The 22,728-nt window shown below is 38.8% G+C and overlaps 1 protein-coding gene across 3 annotated transcripts in view; it reads right to left on the reverse strand.

Annotated features, from left to right (window-relative positions):
- LOC140497246 (acyl-coenzyme A synthetase ACSM1, mitochondrial-like) overlaps positions 1-22,728 on the reverse strand; it is a 53,866-nt gene that overhangs the window by 13,691 nt on the left and 17,447 nt on the right. For all 3 annotated transcript variants that reach the window (XM_072597968.1, XM_072597969.1, XM_072597967.1), the window contains exons 5-9: positions 21,464-21,604; positions 16,996-17,155; positions 8,976-9,055; positions 7,369-7,492; positions 4,051-4,131 (exon numbers count right to left, since the gene is read on the reverse strand). In XM_072597968.1, the coding sequence (XP_072454069.1) occupies positions 4,051-4,131; positions 7,369-7,492; positions 8,976-9,055; positions 16,996-17,155; positions 21,464-21,604 (586 nt within the window). The remainder of the gene's footprint in view (positions 1-4,050; positions 4,132-7,368; positions 7,493-8,975; positions 9,056-16,995; positions 17,156-21,463; positions 21,605-22,728) is intronic.

Below are 22,728 nucleotides of genomic sequence, written 5' to 3' on the forward strand. Positions count from 1 at the left end.
ATAGAACTTAAATTAAAAGTTTGTTCCAAGACTTATCATACTACAGTTAATTCAAGTAAAACAGGAGCATTGCTGATAATATCAAAGTTCAATTCAAACCAGAAACTATTAAGAGAGGTATGCAAGGAGATTGCATCAGTGCCAGTATGAGTCAAGTCTGTGTCAGAATTGTCTCTGAACTAGAGACTTTTCATAGTGATCAGGGTAATCATTTTGTGTGTTTGTCCTTTGTTGTCAAAGAACACCATGCCATTAGAGAAATAATGACATGACTTGCACTTGACTTTGTTTTGAGTGAGGAAGGGCTGTGCAGGTCACCAGCCTCACTTCTCCTCCAGAGCCATCTGAATCCATTGACCAGATATTCACCAGGATGACTGGAGATGGCCCAGGATGAGGCAGTTGGGGTTAAGTGACTTGCCCAAGGTCACACAACTAGTGAGTCTCAAGTGTCTGAGGTGAGATTTGAGCTCAGGTCCTCCTGACTCCTGCACTGGTGCTCTATCCACTGCACCACCTATCTGCCCCAGGGTAATCATTTAAAAAACAGGGGAAGGAGTTAGAGAAATACTGGAGGGAGAGCCGCCTCGGAAGAGTGCTACCTTTTTGCTCCTTGCTCTTCACATCTTTGCTATGGGTTTGCAGAAGGCTGACTTGCTCTGGGCATAAGCCTATCATGGCAATCTAAATGATTATTACGCTGCTTCAGCCCCGCTTGCTATTATTAGAGAGGCAATAGAATAATAAAAATGATCCATACAACAACACTATGAAGTAGTTCCCATTATTTATTATCCCCATTTTGCAGCTGAGGAAACTGAGGTAGAGAGAAGTTAAATGGTTTTGTCAGGGTCACAAATCTAGTCAGAGAATGAAGCTAGATTTGAATCCAGGTCTTCCTGACTCCAAGTCATGTGCTATGTCACCCAGCTGCTTGAGTTATTATGGAAATAACACTGGACCTGACATCAGATGATCAGATTTCAATTCCTGACTTTGTAATTTGACTGTCAATCATACTTCCTTGTCTGAGGTTTAGCTTTCTCATCTTCAAAATGGGGATAATAAATTCTGCAAAATCTACCCCAGGGGTCTATTGTAATGATTACAGGAGCTGATAGAACTCTGCCACTACAACTGATTTCTTGATTTGTTCCAACTCCCAACCCATTCCACAAATTAAAATTTGGATAGGTAAGTAATTGACTGGATCAGAAAATGTGGTTGGGAATTTTCCCATTCAGACTTTTAAAAACCCATTTTCTTAGCTTTAATCTGAATGGTGAGTATCATATAAATTTTTGAGTTGGTTTCATAGCATAGTGCTTAGGGCACTGAACATGGAATGAAGAAGTCTTAGGTTTAGATTCCATCTCTGGACACTCACTAGCTATTTAGCTTCTTTGTGTCTCAGCTTCCTCATTTGTAAAATGAAGGTGTTAAACTTGATGGCCTCTCAGTTCCCTTTCATACCTAAAGCTATGAACCTATGATCCTTTCCTTTCAAGACTTCTGTAATTTATCTTAAAATGAAGTTGACTAGATTCACAGAGAGGTTAGCTACACTTTCCCATTATTAGTCTCAAAGATGTCAAGAAATTATAGGATTCAGAGCAAAAAGGAACATTAGGGGTCTTGTAGTTCAACCTCCCAACGTCATCTGTAATTTTACAAATGAGGAAACTGAGACCTACAGAGAAGAAGTGACTTTCCTGAAGTCCTACAGGAGGTAAGTATCAGAGGAAGAACTTGAACCCAGGTTCTCTGAATCCAAAGTTAGTTTTCTTTAGATGTCATCATATGTCCTCCCTATAAACTAATGTTTATCTTTTCAATTTTTTATCTCACTTCAAATAAACTTGCATTGTCCTGTAACTAAAAGGGGTTTGAGTCATCTTTTTCAATTCAATCCAACCCAGAAAGTATTTGTTGATATTCTACCACCATGTACCTAGACACTATGGGAATATTGATAAGGAATATAAGACATGGATTTTGCTTCCAGGAATCTTATAATTTTCTAGGAAGATAAAATATAAGAATAACACAAGGAAAATACAATAAAAGTATTTTTCTTTTATGGCAGTAATGCTACAGTTACTTGACAATATATGTGAAAGCCAGAGAAAGGGAGAAAGCCAGAGAGATAAGTGAATTCAGAATAATCTGGAGAAAGTAAGATTGGACCTGGATGGATTGGGATTTAAGTCAGCAAATGGAAGGAGGGAAGGGGATTCCATATTGGGAAAAATAGCACAAAAAAATAGAGGTAAGAATAACCAAATCAAAGCATTTGCTATGAGGAGACCTGCCTGACTAGAGAAGGAGAGAGGGTGGCCATGTTGGAGAATATCAGAGATATGATTGAAAATGCAGGGTAGGATAGGTTATTGAGGTAACTCCCTAGATTGAATGTCAGGTTGAGCTAGAAACTGGTCTGGAACATTATTGCTTCTCAAGCAAGGGAGTAGTATGATAAAATCATCTATCTAAGTGATGGGTAGGACAGATAAGAGCTCGGAGGGAGGGAGGATATTAATAAGAGTTCAAATGTAAATTGATGAATGTAACACTGTAAGGGTGGTTGCTCGGGACATTTTGTGAAGTATCTGTAATTTTGTTAGAGACTTGAACTCGCAGTGTTGAGACTCTACCAATGATCCATATGAGACAAAAGTCTTAGGGAGTTTCCTGAGAAACATGAAGTTAAGTCAAAATTCAGCTCTGAATTCCTTGGGACCTCCTCTTGCTTTGCACATGTTGCTGATCTACTCTCCAAACTGGATCTGCAGAGATCATGTCCTAGAGGAGCCAAGCCGTTTAGCCTGTCACACCCTAGGACCATATTTCTTCGACTGGCCATCTTATGCCCCACACATACTCCATTCCCCCTCCCCCTTTCCTCTTAGTCTGAAAATGGAAATAAGAGCAGCACTACTGTTACTTCTGGTAAGGGCATGTTAATCGTTGGTTTCCACTCACCATCACTATGATTTCTCAGGTCAAAACACTCTTCCTTGGCCACCACTCCTCTATATGTATTGTATGCCATAATTTGAATGTGAATTGAATAATCTTGAAGAACAAGGATTGTCTTGCTTTTGTATTTGTGTCCCCAAACCTTAAATGGCTGTCTAATAAATAAACGCACACTTTTAGTTTCATTCATTTGGCTGGTTTGATTAGGGGTCACAGGGCTGGTGGCAGAGATAAGATGGAAAAATTACGAAGGAATAACTGACATAACTTGGTGACTGATGGGACTTAGGGGAGAATAATTCCAAGATGTCTCTAAGTTTCTAAGGCTAGGTGATTGGAAGGATAGTTGTGGATAGAAATGGGGAACTTGGAAGGTATAACTGATTTGGGGAGGAAGATGGTAAACTCACTTTTGGACACTGAAATTATATTCAGAACTTGATGTTCAACAAGCATTTGTTACGCTCCTACTATGTTTCAAACACTGCTGGGGATACAAGAATGAAAAGAGTTGCTGTTCTCAAGGAACTAACATTCTATTGTGGGGGGAAGGCATGTTCACAGATGAATAAATATGAAATATATAGGAAGTTAGGAGAAGTAATTTTAGGGGGTGGGAGAAGACCTATGGGAGGGTTCTTTAAAATTTGTTCAACATTGCCCAAAAAGCTGATGGCAGATATGGGATTTGAACTCAGGTCCTCTGATTCCAAATTCAACACTCTTCTCTCAGAACCATACTTCCTTCCTCTCCATTTCTCCATGGAATGTATTCTTCTGTCATTTCCATTTCCAAATCTTTCAAAGCTTAGTTGTTCCCCACTCTCAAACTGCTTTCAATCTTATAAAACCTTCCCAGAACAATGGTTTTAAGTGTATAAAATAAAGTATGTAGGATTACAAAGGAAACCAATTGTATTGAAAGTTATAAAAAAAGTTCACATATCTGAGGGTAAGGAATATAGACTCTTTAGAGGAGGACTGTATCTTTTTATTGCCAGTACCTTATAATAGAACTTCATGCATTATAGACATCAATAAATATTCATTGAATGAAATGGAGAGACAAACCTGCACGTCAAAGGGTGGAACAACTTTCCCCATGGAGCCTTTTTTGATCTCCATTCCCCTGGACACTGCACAAGTTAGTCCCTGTTTACCATAAACAAACGAAATAAACACATTTAATGGAGAGAGTCCAGATGTATCTACTGAAGGCCTAAATAGTTCCCTCCTTTACAAAATCAGGGCACCAGGAAAGATATTTTTTAAAGCTCCTTCCCAGCACTAAATCCTATGACATATATTGTTCCAAAATGTCTCACAATCTCTTACAGGCCATTTTCATTTTTTTTCTTTGTGCGATGCTTCTCCTTCTCCTAAGGCCCCACCTCTCCAGGATCCTAACTTGTGTTCCCTTCCCCACTTGTTCAGTTGTTTTTTTCAGTTGTGTCTGACTTCATGACCCCATTTAGGATTTTCTTGACAAAGATACTGGAGTGGTTTGCCATTTCCTTCTACAGCATATTTTACAGAAGAAGAAATGGATGCAAAGAAGGTTAAGTGACTTGCCCAGGCTTACACAGTTAGATTTGAACTCAAGAAGATGAAACTTTCTGACTCCAGGCCCAGTGCTGTAGCTACCTCCCCTTTCTGCTATCCTTGGCTTTTAGCTAGATGTTGTTTCTTCTTAGGTAGGATCAAATAAGCTAAATAACCCAGGTATTAATAATAGAGTTCATATCTGCATTGTTTTATGAGACCAACCAAAGCCAAAGGAATACATTTCCAACATCAGTATCTTCCTCTTCTTTCTAATCTGTAAATCTGGGAGTAGGGTATGTAATGATCTTATCTCTAAGGTTCCTTCTGGTTCTATTTGCAAAGCACTTTACATATTGTTCTCTCTTGCTCCTTACAACAGCTTTGGGAGGCAGGTGCTGCTATTATCCTCATTTTAAAGATGAGGAAACTGAAACTAAAAGAAGTTAAACAACTTGTCCAGGGCACAAAGTTAATAAGTATTTAAGGCAGGATTGGAACTCAGGATTTCCTGGTCCCAAGTGCTACATTCTGTTGTGTTATCTAGCTACTTGAAAGCCTATAAAACACATCGTTATAGGTTGGTGAAGAAATTTTTTTTTTTTTGTGGGGGTGGGATAGTGGGCTTCTTAGGATTCTTTAATCAGATCATATCATGGAGGTTAAGCCTTTATTACACATCACTGTGTCAGGCTGGAGGTACAAAAATGCAACAATCCCTGCTTTCAAAGAACTTGCATACAGCATCTCAAACTGTGTGTCCCATATATATTAGATATGGGTTGGGGAGGGAGAGAGACAGAGAGAGAGAGAGAGAGAGAGAGAGAGAGAGAGAGAGAGAGAGAGAGAGAGAGAGAGAGAGAGAGAGACAGAGAGAGAGAGAGAGACAGAGAGAGAGAGAGAGAGAGAGAGAGAGAGACAGAGAGAGAGAGAGAGAGACAGAGAGAGAGAGAGAGAGAGAGACAGAGAGACAGAGAGAGACAGAGAGAGAGAGACAGAGAGAGAGAGAGACAGAGAGAGAGAGACAGAGAGAGAGAGAGACAGAGAGAGACAGAGAGAGAGAGAGAGCAAGAGAGACAGAGAGAGACAGAGAGAGGGAGAGAGCACAATCAAGGATGGCACCTAGGTTGTAAGCCTGTGTGACTGGAAGGGTGGTGTTGTCCTTAACAGACAGTGAATTTAGGGAAAAGAGAGAATTTTAGGGGAAATATAATGCATTTCATTTTGCACATGTTGAATTTAAGATGTTCATGAAAAATCTAGTTAGAAATGTCCAATATACAGTTGGAGATATAAGACTGGAGGTCAAGAGAGAGGGTAAAACTAGGCAAATAGAACTGAGAATCATCTGTAAGGAGATATTAATTGAATTCATGGAAGATGATGAGATCATCAAGTGAAATAATGTAGAGGGAAGAGAAGACTGAGGACAGAGACATGGGGGATAATTAGAGTTAACATATGTGACATGGATGAAAACCCAGTAAAGGAGACAGAGAAAGAGCAGTCAGACAGGTATGAGGAAAGCTAGGAGAGTGCAGTGTCACAAAAACCTAGAGAGAAGAGTGTATCAAGAAGAGGATGACTGACAGTGTCAAAAGCTGCAGAAAAGTAAAGAAAGGCTGAGCATTGAGAAATGGTCATTAGATTTGACATTTAAGAGATCATTGGTAGCTCTGAATAGAGCAGTTTCAGATGAATGATGCAGTCAGAAGCCAGATGGCAGATGGTAAGAAGAGAAGTAGAGGAAAGGAACTGGAGGCATTGGATGTAGATGGCCTTCTCAAAGGGAAAAGAGATGTGTAATGATAGCTAGTGGGGATGGACAGATCAAGTGAGAGGTTTTGAGGATGGACCAGACATGGGCATGTGTGTGGGCATTAGGGAAACATCAAGTAGAGATTGAAGATAAGTGGCAGAATGGAGATGATAAGGAGGGAAATCTATTGGAGATGAGATGGAGTGAGACCCCTTTGACATATAGAGAGGTTTGGCTTATAATGTAAAAGGGGAGTTGGTGGTGAAGGATTGGTGCTTGTGAAAGACATACGTGGAATATATAGATAAGACAGTCATCTGCATAGGAATGGTAAATGAACCAATGGGAACTAATGAGATTACTAAGACAGAAAGCATAAAGAAGAGAGCCCTATTATTCATAAGGTTATCTCTGAATACTGCACATACATTAGGTGCTTAATTCAGGCTTATTTTTAATATTCTAGTTATTTTATTAGCATAGCAATAATAATGACAGAGGACAATCTTGTTTTAAAATCCCTAGATCAGGCCTGCATAGCTTTAATTATCAGGGTGGTGGTATATTAGAAGACCTGGACTTGAAACTAGAAGGCCTTGGTTTGAGTCTAATTCTGTCACTTACTATTTGTGTGAAATTAGGCAAGATTTTTGGATCTCTTGATGTTCCACCTATTTGTTTATTTAACAAGCATATACTGAGCATCCTTTGTATGTTGAACTTCAGATTCAGATGTTAGGTCTACTGACTGCTGAGACTCAAATGAACTAATGGATATGAAAATTCCTTGAAAAGTTTAAAGTTCTTTATAAGTACATATAAATAATGGAAGGTGACCCATATCTCAGCTTTCCAGAGTTATCTTGTTTAAAATATCTGAATTGTAAGTTTCCTAGGGTCAGGAATATTATCTTAGGTTTCTTTGCTAGCATGAAATAGGCACTCATTAAATATCTAGATGAATATATAAATAGAGGGATGATAGGATGAATGTGTAAATGGATTGATGGATGGATAGAAGGATGAATGCTTACACTGATAGTGCCAAAGTTTCCTTCATTAGCCTGACGAGAGATCTTCTCACTTACCGTTTCTGACTGTCCATATATTTCATGGATAGCCAAGCCTGTTGCTTTTTTCCACTTCTCAAAATCTTCAGGCAGTAATGTCTCACCAGCAGTAGCAGTGTGCTTCAAGGTTGGGAATTTGTAACTTTCACAGAGGGAAAAAATAAACATAAAACAAGACGAGCATGATAAGTATTCTTCTGAAATTTCATTTTGAAGCATCTGCCATTAACCCTGTAAATAAACTCTCATTTCTCTGTCCCTCTGTCTCTGTCTTTCTCCTCCCACCCCTTTCTCCCTCCTCTCTTTGTTTCTGTCCCTCCTCTGTCTCTGTCCCTCCCTCCTCTGTCTCTGTTTCTGTCCCTCCTTTCTCTGTTTCTCACCTTCTTTCTCTCCCTTCTCCCTTTCCCTTCTCTTTCTCCTTCCCCCTCATTTTCTCTTTCTTCGTTCCCTCCCTCCTTTACCTCTCTCTTTTTCCTTAGCAAAGAAAAACTGTTAAGCCAGAGTAACTGATGTAGCAACAGTATTTTACAATGTGTACAACATTTGATACTCATAATGCCACATCTATCTTTGTAGCAGAGGAAGGTGTGTTTCATCATTTGTTCTTTGTGGTCAGAACTGCCCATTGCAACCATTCAGAGTTTGGCTTTGTTAGTTGAACTTAGTTTGCTTAATGCTTGAATTTTGATCACTAAGGGCCAGTAAACAGGCTATTTATGAACATTTTTTTTTCTCTCATCCTTAGACAAGATCTCATAAAAGACTTCAGAGATCATTCAGTACAATTTTCTCATTTTATAAATGGGAAAGTGAAACCCAGAGAGGTTGTGACTTGTCCAGTGTCACATGGGTAGCAGAGCTGAGATTCAAATATAAATTGTTTGATTCCAATATTCTTTTTAGTACACTAGGAAACTTGCTTATCTTCTGAGCACTTCACTTCTCATTGATCATTTGAATAAGGTCTGGGGCCAGGGAGCAAAAATGAAAGGTCCATAAATTCCTGTCACTTTTTGGTATAGGAGTGATAGCACAGAAACAAGAAATCAGAGGACTACTGTAGACACCATCTCTAACCCTCAGCTATAAAAATAAGGGTGTTGGAGATGCTTATTATGTTTGTAAGCTGCTCTAAATAAAGACTGGAAAAGAGCTATTGGTTATTGTGAGGTTGGGGGCGGGCAGTGTTTGTGCAGATTTTGACTAACTATGTTTCCATCTTCTGTGATCACAGAGAAGCAATATATTAGGAAGGGCCAGGATTTTGTTGCTTTAAAATAACAAACACCATTGCAAGATTTGCATAGCAAAGAGGAAGTATGATCTTTTAAAGAAGTTATAAGGATCAAATTGTAACAAAAGTTGATTGAAATTAGGTAGCCGTTCAGAGTGCTTTTGTAAAGAAAGATAATCAGATGCACATTTTACTATGTTGTCACTTTAGTTCTGATTTTTCAAAGAGCTGTCAAATAAATAATCTTAAGTTTACTGAATATCCACATCAGACAGCAGGTAACTTGCCCTTTTTCAGGTGTTTCTCTAGAGTTAAAACCAGTCCAAGTGCCAGGATAAAAAAAGATAAGAATCAACTGGATGAGTGTGGCTACTGGATCCTCCAGTTATACCTGGAAACATCGCATTGTAGAAGCATTCGATATACAGATGGGGCGGCTATCAGGCTAGTGATGGGGTATCTGGAAAGAGTCTGGCAAATAAAAAAGAAAATGAGTTTCTCCCTCAGAAACATTGTTCAATGACCAGAATCCCAATGACCATGAAATTCATTCATTTGTTCACTCATTCATCTATTCATTCATATCAACTCAGATACTTGTCAATAACCTAAAAAGTTAATCACCAATAAGAAAACTCAAAGTCAAAACAACTGTCAGGTTTTATCTCACACTGTGTAAATTGGCAAAGATGATAAAAGATGAGAACAATCAATGTTGGAAGGATAATGGGAACATAAGCATATTGGTGTATTATTGGTGGGACTGTAAGTCATATAATCATTTTAGAAAACAATTTGAAGTTAAGCAAATAACATGACTAAGATGTCCATAGTTGTTGACCCAGGCATACCCCAAGAAGGCAATTGATAAAGAAAAAAATGGTCCTGCACATACCAGTATACATAGAGCAGAATTTTTTTTTTATGATAGCAAAAAATTACAAAGTAGATGCCTATTGATTGGGGAATGGCTAAACAAATTGTGATATATGAGTGTAATAGAATATTATTGTGCTCTAAGAAATTATGAATACAGATAAGATTTGCATGAACTGATCCAGAGAGACATAAATAGTCAATTAAACAATGCACACAAGGACTATGATAATGTAAATGAAAAAAACACCCAAAGAGAAATCAAAATTGAATGTTGCAAAATTATAATGGACAAGCATGGTTCAAAAGAAGAGATAGGAGAAGACACTTTCACCTTATTCATTTATTAAGATGGGAGATCCAAAAGTATTGCCCATTGAACAAATTTTCAGACTTTTTAAATATATTGATCAATTATACTTATTTTTTATCTTTAAAAATATTATTTTTCATATGAAATGACCACCTTAGAGGGGAAGAGGAAGGGATATTAGGGGAAATTATGCTGATATGAAAAACAAAGACATCCCCAAAAGCTATGTTAAAGAACAAAGAACCTACTAAGGGATTCTTAGTAGGGATTATAAAACTAAAACAAGTCTTCACCCTCAAGAAGCTTACATTTTAGTGAAATTCATTTACAAAGTTACATTTACAGTGTGCCAAGAGCTGATGCTTACAAAGAAAAATAACCAGACAGAATATGAAGAATGCTGTAGGAAAGGTACAAACAAAATACTTGTGGGAGTTCATAGGAGGGAGAGATCTCTTTTGGCGGGAAGGCTTTATAGAAGCAGCAGTGTTCAAGCTGGAACTTGAAAGATGGGTAGGAATTTTATAGGCACCTGGCATAAGCAAAGACTCTGAGGAAGAAAAGCACAAGGGATATTTGGAGAATGGTGAGTATTCTGGTTTTACTGGTCAAAGTTTGAAAAGAAAGCTAGTTTCTAACTCAGGAAGATCTTAAAAACTGGTCAACCAACTAGAGAGGTTGTTATTAATTATTTTACATGAGGATTTTTAAGCTGGGAATCTGTGAACACACACATGCACACATAAAAGCATATACTTTAAAAATTATAGAGAATATATTTATCACATATATTCACATAATATAATGTATTACATTACTAAAATATTATGTTAAATAATGATCACATCATATACTATATTATATTGCATTATACCCTATTACTTTTTATATATTACATTATATCCTGTCATATAATGACATTACACACATTATAATAGAATACAATTTATTATATTTTAGAAATATTATATGATGTATACAGACATTGTATATTTTGATAACTATATTTCAAAATATTTAGTTTCCCTTGTTAATACTTTATATTTTATCTTATGCATTTGAAATTTTCTTCTGAGAAGGGATCCATGGGCTTTAGCAGACTCCACAAGGAGACTGTGACACAAAAAAATTAAGGATCTTAACTCTAGACTATGGCTTAAGAGAGGTGTCTTGGAATTGAAGACAGAAAACAAAAATATCCACTGCTGTTGTTGCTGTGAAGGAGGAAAAACCAACTGAAGTACTAAAGACTGGAGAAAGGTAAATTTTATTGACAAAACTCACTTTTCCATCCCAGGGTTATACCAGAACTACTGACAAAAGTCCAGATGAGCCTGTAACATCTATGCATCTTTGTTAGATTGTAAAACATCCACCCAAAAAAGAGGGACTTTTTTAAACTTCCAATGTGTCTGGAAGTCTTATATCCCTATTAAGGGAATAATGAAATCTGATAAATATATTGATTTACTGAATAGCAGAATTGTTCAAGAATTATAGAAATTCTCTAATACTGAGGGAATATTGCAACAGTCTTTTTTTTTTTTTGCCACATATGAGGAAAGGTTAAGATATTTATCCAAGTCATGAGGATAAACATGCTTTAATAATCTGGGAACTCACCTGATTTAAATTTCATGGAAAAGCTCTATGTTATAATCAAGGTTAGGCTTGGAAAAATGGACCACTCATAAAGGTATACTTAATATTCACTGTGATAGGAGGGGGAAGAAAGGGAGAAGACATTTATATGATGCCTACTATGTACCACATACCATGTTAACCAAATATAATCCTGTCTGATTTTCACAACAGCCCTGGGAGGTAGGGGCTATTATTACCCTCATTGTACATTTGAGGAAACTGAACCAAACTTACCTAGAGGTAAATTTGCAATCCAGTGCACCACCAGCTGCCTCTATAAGAAAGGGCTCATATAGGAGGCAACATCTGAGCTGAGCTTTGAAGGAAACTGGGAATTCTAAGAGACAGGGGTAACAAGGAAGTATGTTCCTGAAATAGGGACATACATAGCATGTACAAAAGCATAAAGAATGGAGGGGGGTTGCCATGAATGTATAAAGGTCCAAAAGGAGATGGAAAAGGATGGGAGTGATTAAAAGTTACGAATGAAAGGAGGCTTACTTCTTCCTTTGAAATTTACCCAAGATCACGAAGTAAGTGTCTGAGGCCAGATTCAAACTGACTCCAGGCCCATCACTCTATCTACTGTGTGATTAAGCTGGTTCAAAGTATAAATATATTTCATGATCAAGAAGTAAAGAATATATGTGAATAAATTTTTTTTTCTGAAATCAAGTCTATTTTGGTCTCATTGCATCTTTTACCTCCTGTTCCTGGTTCTGCCTTTAGGGACCAAATGGAACAAGTCTAATTCTCTTTCCACCTGACAGTTCTTTAGGTACTTGATCATAGATATATGAACACAGAACACATATATATTCGAAAAGTCCCTAGTTCCTTCAACTGATTCTCATACAACCTGAACTCAAGCCATTTATAATCTTGGTTGCTTCCTCTGGACATGCTCCAGCTTAAAAACCATATCCTTCTTAAACTCTGGTGTCCAGAAATGTATACAATACTCCAAAAGAAGTTTGATAAGGGCAAAAACCAGTGGGACAATCACTCCCTTATTCCTGGAAGATATGGCTCTCAGAATAGTAGATTGAAGTAAGACAATGTTTAGGGGGTAGGAAAGGAAATAAGAACCATTGAAGAAACCGGGGAAAGATTAGGAAGGTAAGAAGCATGATAGAAAAGGCTTCCATGGAAGACAAAGTAAGAGACATTTTCAATAAGAAGATAGTTAACTGTTCAGCGAAACAGATAATCAAGGGACTAGGAAGAGCATGTTGGATTTTGTGATTAGGGGGTCATTAGTGACTTTTGAGAGATTAATTTCAGTAAGAGTTTGGGAAGGAAACCATATTATAAGAATGACTGACTGGCTAATGAGGGAGCAGAGGAATTTGGCAGGTAAGAGAAGGAAGTAGATGAGACTTTCGCTCAGAGGGTATTAGAATTTGTTTTTAGGATGGGAGGGAAGAAAGGATCAAGAAGAGAAAGAGAGTCTGAAGATGGGGATGGGAAAAAAGGTAAATTTCAAATTGGGGATTTTGTTAATAGGACAGGACTTACAGAAGATTGGGGGAAATACATGGATAAGGCTCACCATGAGGTAGAGTGACAAGGAAAGTTATGATGAACTGGCAGTTTTATTATATACCACTTTTCTTCCATACTCTTTAGTCTGGCCAAACTGGCCTTATTGCTTTACCTCAGCACCCAGGTATTTTCACTTCTACAGGCCATATATTGCTAGAGGGAGCTGTAGGACGGTGTTCACCTGGGTATCCACTGCTGCCTAGGAACCTCTCTATTCATCTCTTGTTGCTTCCTTATCTCATTACTCCCAGCAACTGCTTCCAAATTTTAGTTCTTTCATGCTTCTAACCTCATTCCTTCTTTCTACCCACCCCCTGACTTTGAGTTCATCTCTCATATCACCGAGATGTCTGTGTTGATCCAACATGAACTCCTTCCTCCACATCTCAAAATGTTTCAGGATCTTCACTCATTCTCTCTTGCTTTCCTTCTGTTTCAGAGGAAGTAGTAATCCTCCTTTCATTCATAACTTTTAATCACTCTCATCTCCTCTTGGACCTTTATACATTAATGACATCCCTCTCCAATCGTTATGCCTTTTCACATGCCGTATCCCCCATTCCAGGAACATAATTCCTCCTTACTGCTATCTTTTAGAATCCTTAGTTTCTTTTAAAGCTCAGCTCAGATGTCTCTTTTTATATGAGGCCTTTCCTATAGAGGCAGCTAGCTGGTACTACACTGGATAGAGAGCTGGGCCTGGACTGTGGTACTTGCTGACTGTGTGATCCTAGACAAGTCTCTTAACATCTAACTGCCTTAGTTTTTTTAACACTGAAATAGGGAGATAAATAGTATCTACTTCATAGGGCTGTTGATCAAATGAGATATTTGTCAAAAAAAAAAAAAACAAACTCCACTTAGTGCAGTGCCTGGCACATAGTAGACTCTTCATAAATGTTTTTCAATTTATTGCCACAATAAAGAACAGGTCTAGTAGGAGAGGGAGATTGTAGTAAGAGAGCAGAAGGTTGAAATTTAGCATCTAGGAGATGGAGCAGTTCTAACTGATGGTAAGATTGAGTAGTTGGCTAGTTGTTGTCCTTCATTCTTGAAGAGGACCAAAATAACCTCACTACAGTGTGTCTGACTGTGATTGATCAAACCCATACTAGGTTGGAAGGTTCTCCCATAAGTTGGGCACAAATAGTCCTTACTAACATTTGGAATGGAGATATCTCTAAATTTGCGCATCTCTCATTTCCTTTAGGCTACTGCAATTCTGCTTTGCTCACGGAATGCAGAGTCCTCTTTGATATGGGCATTCCATTCTGCATGGTCCTGTGCCAGTGTCTTCCATGTCATGCAATTGATTCCAAAATTCTTCAGAGAGGTCTTAAGAATATCCTTGTGTTGTTTCTTCTGAACTCCATGTGAGTACTTGCCTTGCATAAGTTTTCCACAAAAGAGTTGTTTAGGCAAATGTTTGTTTGGCATTCGAACATTGTGGTCAGCCCATTGGAGTTGTGCTTTCGGCAGTAGAGTTTGAATGCTTGGCAGTTTAACTGGAGAAAGGGCTTCAGAGTCCTGTATCTTATCTTGCCAGATAATCTTCAGAATCCTAAAACAATTCAAATGGAAGCAGTCCAATTTTGTGGCATGTTGCTGATATATGTCCAGGTTTCATAGGCATACAACAATGAGGGCAACATAATGACTCTATAGACCGTCAGCTTGGTAAGCAGTCTAAAACCTCTTCTCTCCTACACTTTCCTCTGGAGAATCTTAAACACTGAGCTAACTCTGGCAATGAGAATGTCAACCTCATCATCTATGTACATTCCTGGAAAGTATACCACCAAGATAAGTGAACTTATCCATAGCATTAAAAATTTCTCCATTTACTGTAACTGATGGCTCCATGTTTGGATGATATGGTGCTAGCAACTTTTTAAAGCCATTTTAAGAACCCTGCTGACTTTGAAAACCCAGATGTTGGTGCTCCTCTCTGGTAATGATGTATGTGTCATCTATGGTCAGATAGCTGGAACCCCTGTCTGTTGGTCTTTCTGTTTGTAATTTCTGCTTGTATTTTCTCTGAAGTTCAGGGTTCTGACCTTTTCCTCCTGAACTAAGTGAATGATATATGAGGTTGATTAAAGTAGATTGTTGACCCTTAAAAAGTTGCTTTCCTTTTAGAAAAGCAGATCTAAGAACTATATGGCAGGCCCTCCTGTGTATACTGGGGTCCTTGCTGATAACAGTGTTCTGACCCAAATGAGTAAATATGATTCTGTACACTAAATCTCTGAAAGCTACCCACTGTTGCCAACCATGTGTTGTCTCAACTTTCCCTCCAAGTCGGGAATGAACTGTTTCCACTCAGAGATGGGCTCTAATCTGTTGACATTAGATCTTCTGATAGTCATCTTGCCTTGGAGCCACTGCTTTTGTTGAATGTAAAGGATAAGTCTACGATCAGTTCAGCACTCTGTGCCACACATTGCCTTCATCCCTCTCACAACCTGTTTGTCTCTTCTCCTTATAATGACATAGTCTATTAAATGTCAGTTTGCTGTGAGGTTTCATCCATATTGTGTTTAGATAAATGAAGACAATGTTGGTGATGAAGTCATGACATACACAAGTATTCAGTAGTAAGTGATTGTTGCTGTTTCCAGCTCTATTCCTCCCAAGGACTCCCTGCCATGTCTGATCGTCTGTGCCTACTCTGGTGTTAGAGTCACCCAGAATTACAAGTTTGTCCTCTTTTGGCACAAAAGATGATAAGGATCCCCAGATCTTCAAAAACTTTTTCTTTATCCCTCATCAGGGCTCATCATAGTGGGAGTATATATGCTGAAGATGGTGGCATGATGCTTTCTTGCACATGGCAATTGCATTGTCGTGAGCCTGTTATTCACTCCTTTTAGGAGGCATACAAACTTGTTGACTAGTTTTGATAGTAAAACCTGTGCCAGCTTTACAGTGCTCCTCATCACTGCAGCCACTCCAGAAGAACGTGTATCCAGCTCTGACTCTGGTAAGCTGGCCTTCATTCAATAGTCTTGTTTCACTCAGGGCTGATGTCTTTTGAGTCATGCATCAGTTATATTTATGTGAGGCAGATATGTGAAGTCATTAGCCTCACTCTCTCTCACAGAATCACTGGAATTCAGTGGCAAGAAAACAGTCAAGATGACTGATAATGGCTTGGGATACAGTGGATGACCTTGGAGTCTTAAGCATGGCCACAGGGCCTGCTTCAAGGTCATGGGTTCTCATCTACTAAATATTCCAGGGAACATCTTTACATGTTTGGGATAGACATGCTCCTAAAGTTTGAGCCTTCTTGATTATTCTCAACCTAGTTTAGCTCATCTGCTGAAATGGTTTACTGGGGTGCGGTGGCTGCACACGCTATAGTTTTGTAGAGCTACACATGGGAATTGCATAAATCAGATGGACACCAAAGGGGGAAAGAAGCCTTAAAAGGTCTTGGCAGTCCTCCCACCAGAGGTGCTAGTCTTCTCTGGACACTCACACACCCTGGTGACTGAATGAAATGACTTGCTTAATGTCACAAGGGCAGCAAAGATTTAAACTCAGATCCATGTATGCCAATAGTGTGATAATAGAGTAGTAGATGAAAAGCTAAAAAGGAACTTGGTGTGCTGTCTTCATTTTCTAGATGAGGAAGTGAGACCCAGTGCTAGAGGAGGGAATTGAAACCATGTCTTCTGGCTCCCAGTGCGGCTATGTGGCTCAGTGGATGGAGCACTGGATTTGGAGTCAGTTACATGAGTTCAAATCTGGCCACGAACACTGACTAGCTGTGTGAATCTAGGCAAGTCACTTAACCCTGTTTGCCTCATTTTCCTCATCTGTAAAATGAGCTGAAGAAGGAACTGACAAACCACTCCAGTATTTTTGCCAAGAAAACCCCAAAAGGGGTCATATAGAGTCAAACACAATTGAAAATGACTGAATAACTATCTCTGGCTCTGACAGTAGTGTTAGTTCACCAAACTACATGGTTGTAGCTATTCTGGTGGGTGGTAGTGCATCAGTTAGAGTGAAGCTTTGTTCTTACCTTTAGGATAGTCTCAGTGTTGAACTGGGGCATGTCATGAATGAAGGTGCAGGCTCCTGATTTCCAAGGTTCCATTACAGACATCACAACTGATAAAATCCAGCCAGGGTCTGACATGCACCATAAGATATCAGAACTTGTATATTTCATGACTTGCCTGCTAACTCCAAAATACAAATGTTAGATTTGAGGGATTAAATGGGAGAGAGAGCACTATGCAGTGGGTGAGAAGCTGGCCCCAGAGACTAGAGGACTTGGATTCAAATCCTGCCTCTTACCCTCATTACCCCTGACCTCTCTTTGATCAGTCAATCAACAAGTATATGTTAAGTGCCTTCTTTTTATTTGTCAGGCATTTTACTAGATCAGGGATATTAAAAAAAAATCCCCTGCATTAGCTTACATTCTCATGAAGCAGAAAACATGTGGACATATGCACATATGTGTATATATGCACAGATACATACATATAGACATATATATGTTTGTTAATGTATGTGTGTGTGTGTATGTATATATGCTTATGGACTGATATAAGGAAGTCTCAGATGAGGAAATGACATCACCAATGAAGGCTGGCACCTTATCTGAAACTTACAAAACATATAGGTAACTCTAGAGGAGAAGGAACTTGAAACTAGGGGGATCAAGAAATGACTCAGGCAGAAGGTGAGGCATGAGCTGAATCTTGAAGGAAACTAGGAATTCTAACAGGCAGGTGAAACTCTAAGACTTTAGGTTGCAGATGAATTCTTGATCTGATTTGGTAATAATAGGGAACAATAAAAATAGCAACAAAACCCAACATTTATATTGTGCTTCCTATATGCCAGTCACTGTGTTAAGCACTTTATAATTACATATAATTATATATATAAATATAAAATATAATATTATCTCATTTAATCCTCAAACAACCCTGGAAGGTAAGGTCCCTACATCAATAAATCATAGGCATGGTCTAAAGAATAAGTGAGAAATAAAAATAAGTGAGAATAATAAAGTAATAATATTAAAATGACAAAAATAAGTAATAAATTTGTAGTCAGTAGAATTGAGGAAACAAGGATTACTGGAGTCGGATTACTGGATAGATGCTCCTAGAGAGGCATTGCATAGTGTTCCTCTTGGTGAGAACTGGGTGATGAAAGTATCTTTGATTGACAGGGGTCATCTTGAGGATGGGAGTATTTATTTATTTATTTAATAGGTATTTATTGTGTGGAAATAGAAGGATGAGTCAGATAGGGCCTCTGCCTTCAAAGAGTTTCCAATGCACATAAGATGTACACAAAAATAGAGGAAGGGCGCTCTGGTGGTAAGAAGTGTAGATTTGGGGTAAGCAAAGACCCGAGTCTGAATCCTGCCTCTGACACTTACTGTAACAGTGAGGTCAATGGGCAAGTCTATCCACCTTTCTAATCCTCAATTTATTCATCTGTTAAATGAGGGTAACCATAGTTAGTGTTCACTCCTAGGTTTGTTGAGAGAATCAAATGTATTAACATATGTAGAAGTACTTGGTAAACCTCAAAGTATCACAAAAATGTTTGTTACTATGGTTAATTATAATACAAAGTGGAAATAAGAGATGTGCTAAGTGCTGTGATAGGGGAAAGGGGGAAGAAGTCAGCTCCAGCTAGGGAGGAGGCAGGGAAGACTTTATGGAGAAGGTAGCATTTGAAATGAGCTTTGAAGGTCTAGGGCAGGGGTGGGGAATTTGCAGCCTCAAGGTCACATGTAGCCTTCTAGGTCCTTGGGTGTGGTCTTTTGACTGAGTTCAAGTTTTACAGAACAAATCTTTTTATTAGGGGGATTTGTTCTGTGAAGGTTGGTTCAGTCAAAGGGCTGCACTTGAGGACCTAGATGGCCACATGTGGCTTTGAGGCCACAGGTTCCCCACCCCAAGTCTAGGAATCAAAGTTGTATGTGAGGTGGATAAGGGTATCTTAGGCAGAGAGAATATCATTGAGCAAGTGTATAAAAATGAAAAAGTAGAAAATATATTCAGGGAATGTTAAGTAATCCAATTTTACTACAACAAAAAGTAAGGGATTAGTTTTCAAAATTAATAAGAAATTACAATGCCAAAGTAAATGGGAGTTAGGTTGTAAGGGGCCTTGAATGTCAACGAACAAGTTTCATTGAGTCAATAGGTAATAGGGAGCCACTGAAGGTTTCAGAGAGGGAAATTGGCCTGATCAAAATTGTTATTTTAGGAAGGTTAATTTGGCAGCAGTATAGATTAGATTGGAATGGGAAGAGATTGGAGAAAGGAAGACCATTTAGGAGGCTATTTCAGTAGTCCAGGGAAGAGGCAATTAGTATTGTGCTGTATTGGTACCAGTGGGAATGCAGAAGAGGTGATGTGAGAGATACAGTGGTAAGTGACTCAACAAGAACACAGTGACTATTTGGACATGGGATGGTAGGTAGAGGCATGAGTCAAAGATGACACAGAACTTTTGATCCTGGGTGACAGGGGGTATGGTGCTATATGCTGTTTGTATAGAGTGGTGACAAAGATCATAGAGAGGGGGTGAGATGGGGAGGGAGGGTGGAGTGTTGAAGAACCAGAATAAGACTTTTGTCTTCTTCCTACCTTACTGGTATCATCATCAAACCTTTTTTGAGGGTCTTGCTCTACACTAATGGGTGGTCTTTGACTCATGAAGATGAGGCTTTTGCCCCAGAACGAGGAAGGAATCAAAAGTTTTTCTTTGACTCCTCTTGTGAAACAATGAGGAAATGGTCCCTGTGGAAGGTGGGGCAGGGACTTGAATGAAATGAAAATTCAGATCTAACACTTTTTTTTGAGGCTTTGGTTCAATCACTGGAAAATAAAAATAATTTTATTGAGTCATAGAAACTAATGATTTTTGGTAATGTAGGGAACTCACAGATGAGCAAGATTCCCTCTTCAGATGAAAGTCTGCAACCTCTCTGTAAATCATAGTCTTAGAAAATTGCCTAGAACATTGAAAGGTTTACTGTTTCACCCAGTCTTGCTTTCTGTATGCGCCACAGGAAGGATTTGAATTCAGGTAGCTCTGAAACTGGTTCTCTATCCATTATATCACTGTGCCTTTCAGAGTCATTGAAAATATTATAGAATGATAGAGCTTCAAAAGATTTCATCTCTGTTGCTGTCCAGTTATTTCAGTTGTGTCCAACTCTTTTTGACCCCATTTGGGGTTATTTTGGGTGAAGAAAGTTTGCCATGTGCATCTCCAGCTCAGGAAACTGAGGCAAATAGGGTTAAGTGACTCGCTTAGTTTCATATAGTTGATAAGTATCCAAGGCCAGATTTGAACTCAGTAAGATGAGTTTTCCTGACTCCAAGCCCAGCGCTCTATCTACCATACCACCTACCTGCCCTGTCTACTCTTAACCCTCTCCTTTTAAAGATGAGGTCATAGAGGCCAGGGGAGGAAGTGATTTTCCCATGGTTAGATGATTAATGGTAGAACTGAGACGAGAACTCAGGTCTATCTGATTTCAGGGCTAATCCTCTTTCCTCTGTGCTACCATGTCTGGCTCTTGTTTCATCTGGTCCTTTATGTCTTTTAGGATTGTAATTATCTGGGTCATGATTCAGTCGAAAAAACAAAAAGAATATTTGGGTTCATATTTCAGCAAACAAGTTTTGTACTGTTTGTTTTCGATCTAGATTGGGACAGAGGGAGGCTGGATTAGTTTAAATCTTGGTTGAGAGTCAGCCTGTAGTTGTGAGAGTCTAACTTGACCATATGGTGATTGAAGTTAGAGCCTCTTGTTTTATTAGTGCCGTAGGTAGAACAGTGGATAGAGTTCTGGACTTGGGGTTAAGAAGACCTGAGTTCAAATACCATCTCAGATACTTGCCAGCTATGTGACACTGGGCAAGTCACTTTATCTCTGTCAGAGAGTTTCTGTTTCCTCACCTATGAAATGGGCATGATAATAGTCCTTATCTCAGATGAGATAACATATAAGGCATTTGATAAATCTTAAAGTGCTTTATAAATGCTGACTATGGTTATTATTCCAAGCCAGTTATTGGAACTTCTCATATAATACACCGAAATACCAGGGAATGGCCTTTAATCAGGAACAGATGAAGTTTTACAGCGTTTTAATCAATACCATCCAGTTCCAAAATGCTACTTGACTTGCAAAATTCATTCCAACCTTACTCATGTTTCTATATCTCAACTTTCTCCTCTCAGCCTTTTACCCCAACCTTTGGCTCCAAATGGTCTCAGTCTTACAGGTTCTAGCTTCATCAAACATTAAATATTCACTTCCAGGCACAAAAACACTAGGAAAAATGCAGCCAGAGGGAACCAGGGGAGAAGCATAATTAATGCATCTTCTTTTTGATCTGGTTTTCATTAGACCTGCCTTTAGTTTAAGCCTAGGGTCTGTGACCTGGGCTCTATGAGGGTCCCCGTGCTCTCCCCTTCACTGCCCCCCAATCTCCCCTTACGCGGATGGGAGACATGATCTCAGTGCAAGCCCGAACGTATGCAAGACCATCTTGGGTAGACCTGTCGTTCCACTGGTGAAGAGGATAGTCATAGGCTCTTGTAATTTTGTCTTTACACAAGTGTGGTCTGCAGATGCAGATCTGTAAGACATTTGAGATGAAATGACAGTCATATTAGCTTCATTGTTCTGCAACATCTTGAAAGGAATAAAGTGGATGCTAGAGCATGGATATGGGCAGGTAGGTGGTGCCATAGAGCACAGAGGTGCTCTTTAAGTTCAAATCTAGCCTCAGACACTTACTAGCTCTGTGACTCTGAGCAAGTCACTTAACTTTGTTTGCCTCAGTTTCCTCTACTATAAAATGAGCTAGAAAAGGACATGCCAAACCCCTCCGGTGTCTCTGGCAAGAAAACCTCAAATGGGGTCCCAAAGAGTCAGACAAGAACGAAGAAGACTGAACAATAACAAAATCCCCAATGTGCTTAACATAGTTCTTGGAACATAATAGGTGCTTAATAAATGTTTACAGAATAGAATTCTCAAAAGTAATGTTTTTAAATACCTAGAATAAAACACATAGAATTACAGAGGAGCCCAATTAGGATTAAATACTTAGCTAGGAGGCCCTGTACTTGTCCAAGTGAGTGAGTGGAAAAATACCAAAAAATTGAGGTGAAGTATGGTATTGTAGAAAAAAGGCTGTATTTACAGTCGGAGGATCTGGTTTCAAATCCTGACTTTGCTACCTATTTTTCAGTTCTGATTCTATGATCCTGTGACTTAGAGGATGGATACCCACATTTTTCCAAGGTAGGCCATATGAATAAAAATTCATAGGCATGTAAGGTCTGTGAATTTAATGATATTTTTCTTTGTTGTTTAGTCATTTTAGTCATGTACAACTTTGTGACTCCATTTGAGGTTTTCTTGGCAAAGAAACTACAGTAGTTTGACATTTCCTCCTCCAGGTCATTTTGAAGATGAGGAAACTGAGGCAAATAGGATTAAATGATCTGCCCAGGGTCACGCAGAGAATAAATGTATGAGGCCATATTTGAACTCAGAAGGATGAGTTTTCCTGACTCCAGGCCTGGCATTCTATACATTGCGCCACCTGGGGCCCCTCATTACATTTACCTTTAATTATAATGACTAATTAATGAAAACCTTCTAGTATGGCACCTGGTGACAATCACTCACAAAATGTTGCAAGTATTAGCAGGTTAGGGATCATGCTATGGTAGGTGACAAGCTAGTGAATTA

The sequence above is a fragment of the Notamacropus eugenii genome, chromosome 3 (genome assembly GCF_028372415.1).
Source record: "Notamacropus eugenii isolate mMacEug1 chromosome 3, mMacEug1.pri_v2, whole genome shotgun sequence".
Lineage (NCBI taxonomy): Eukaryota > Metazoa > Chordata > Mammalia > Diprotodontia > Macropodidae > Notamacropus > Notamacropus eugenii.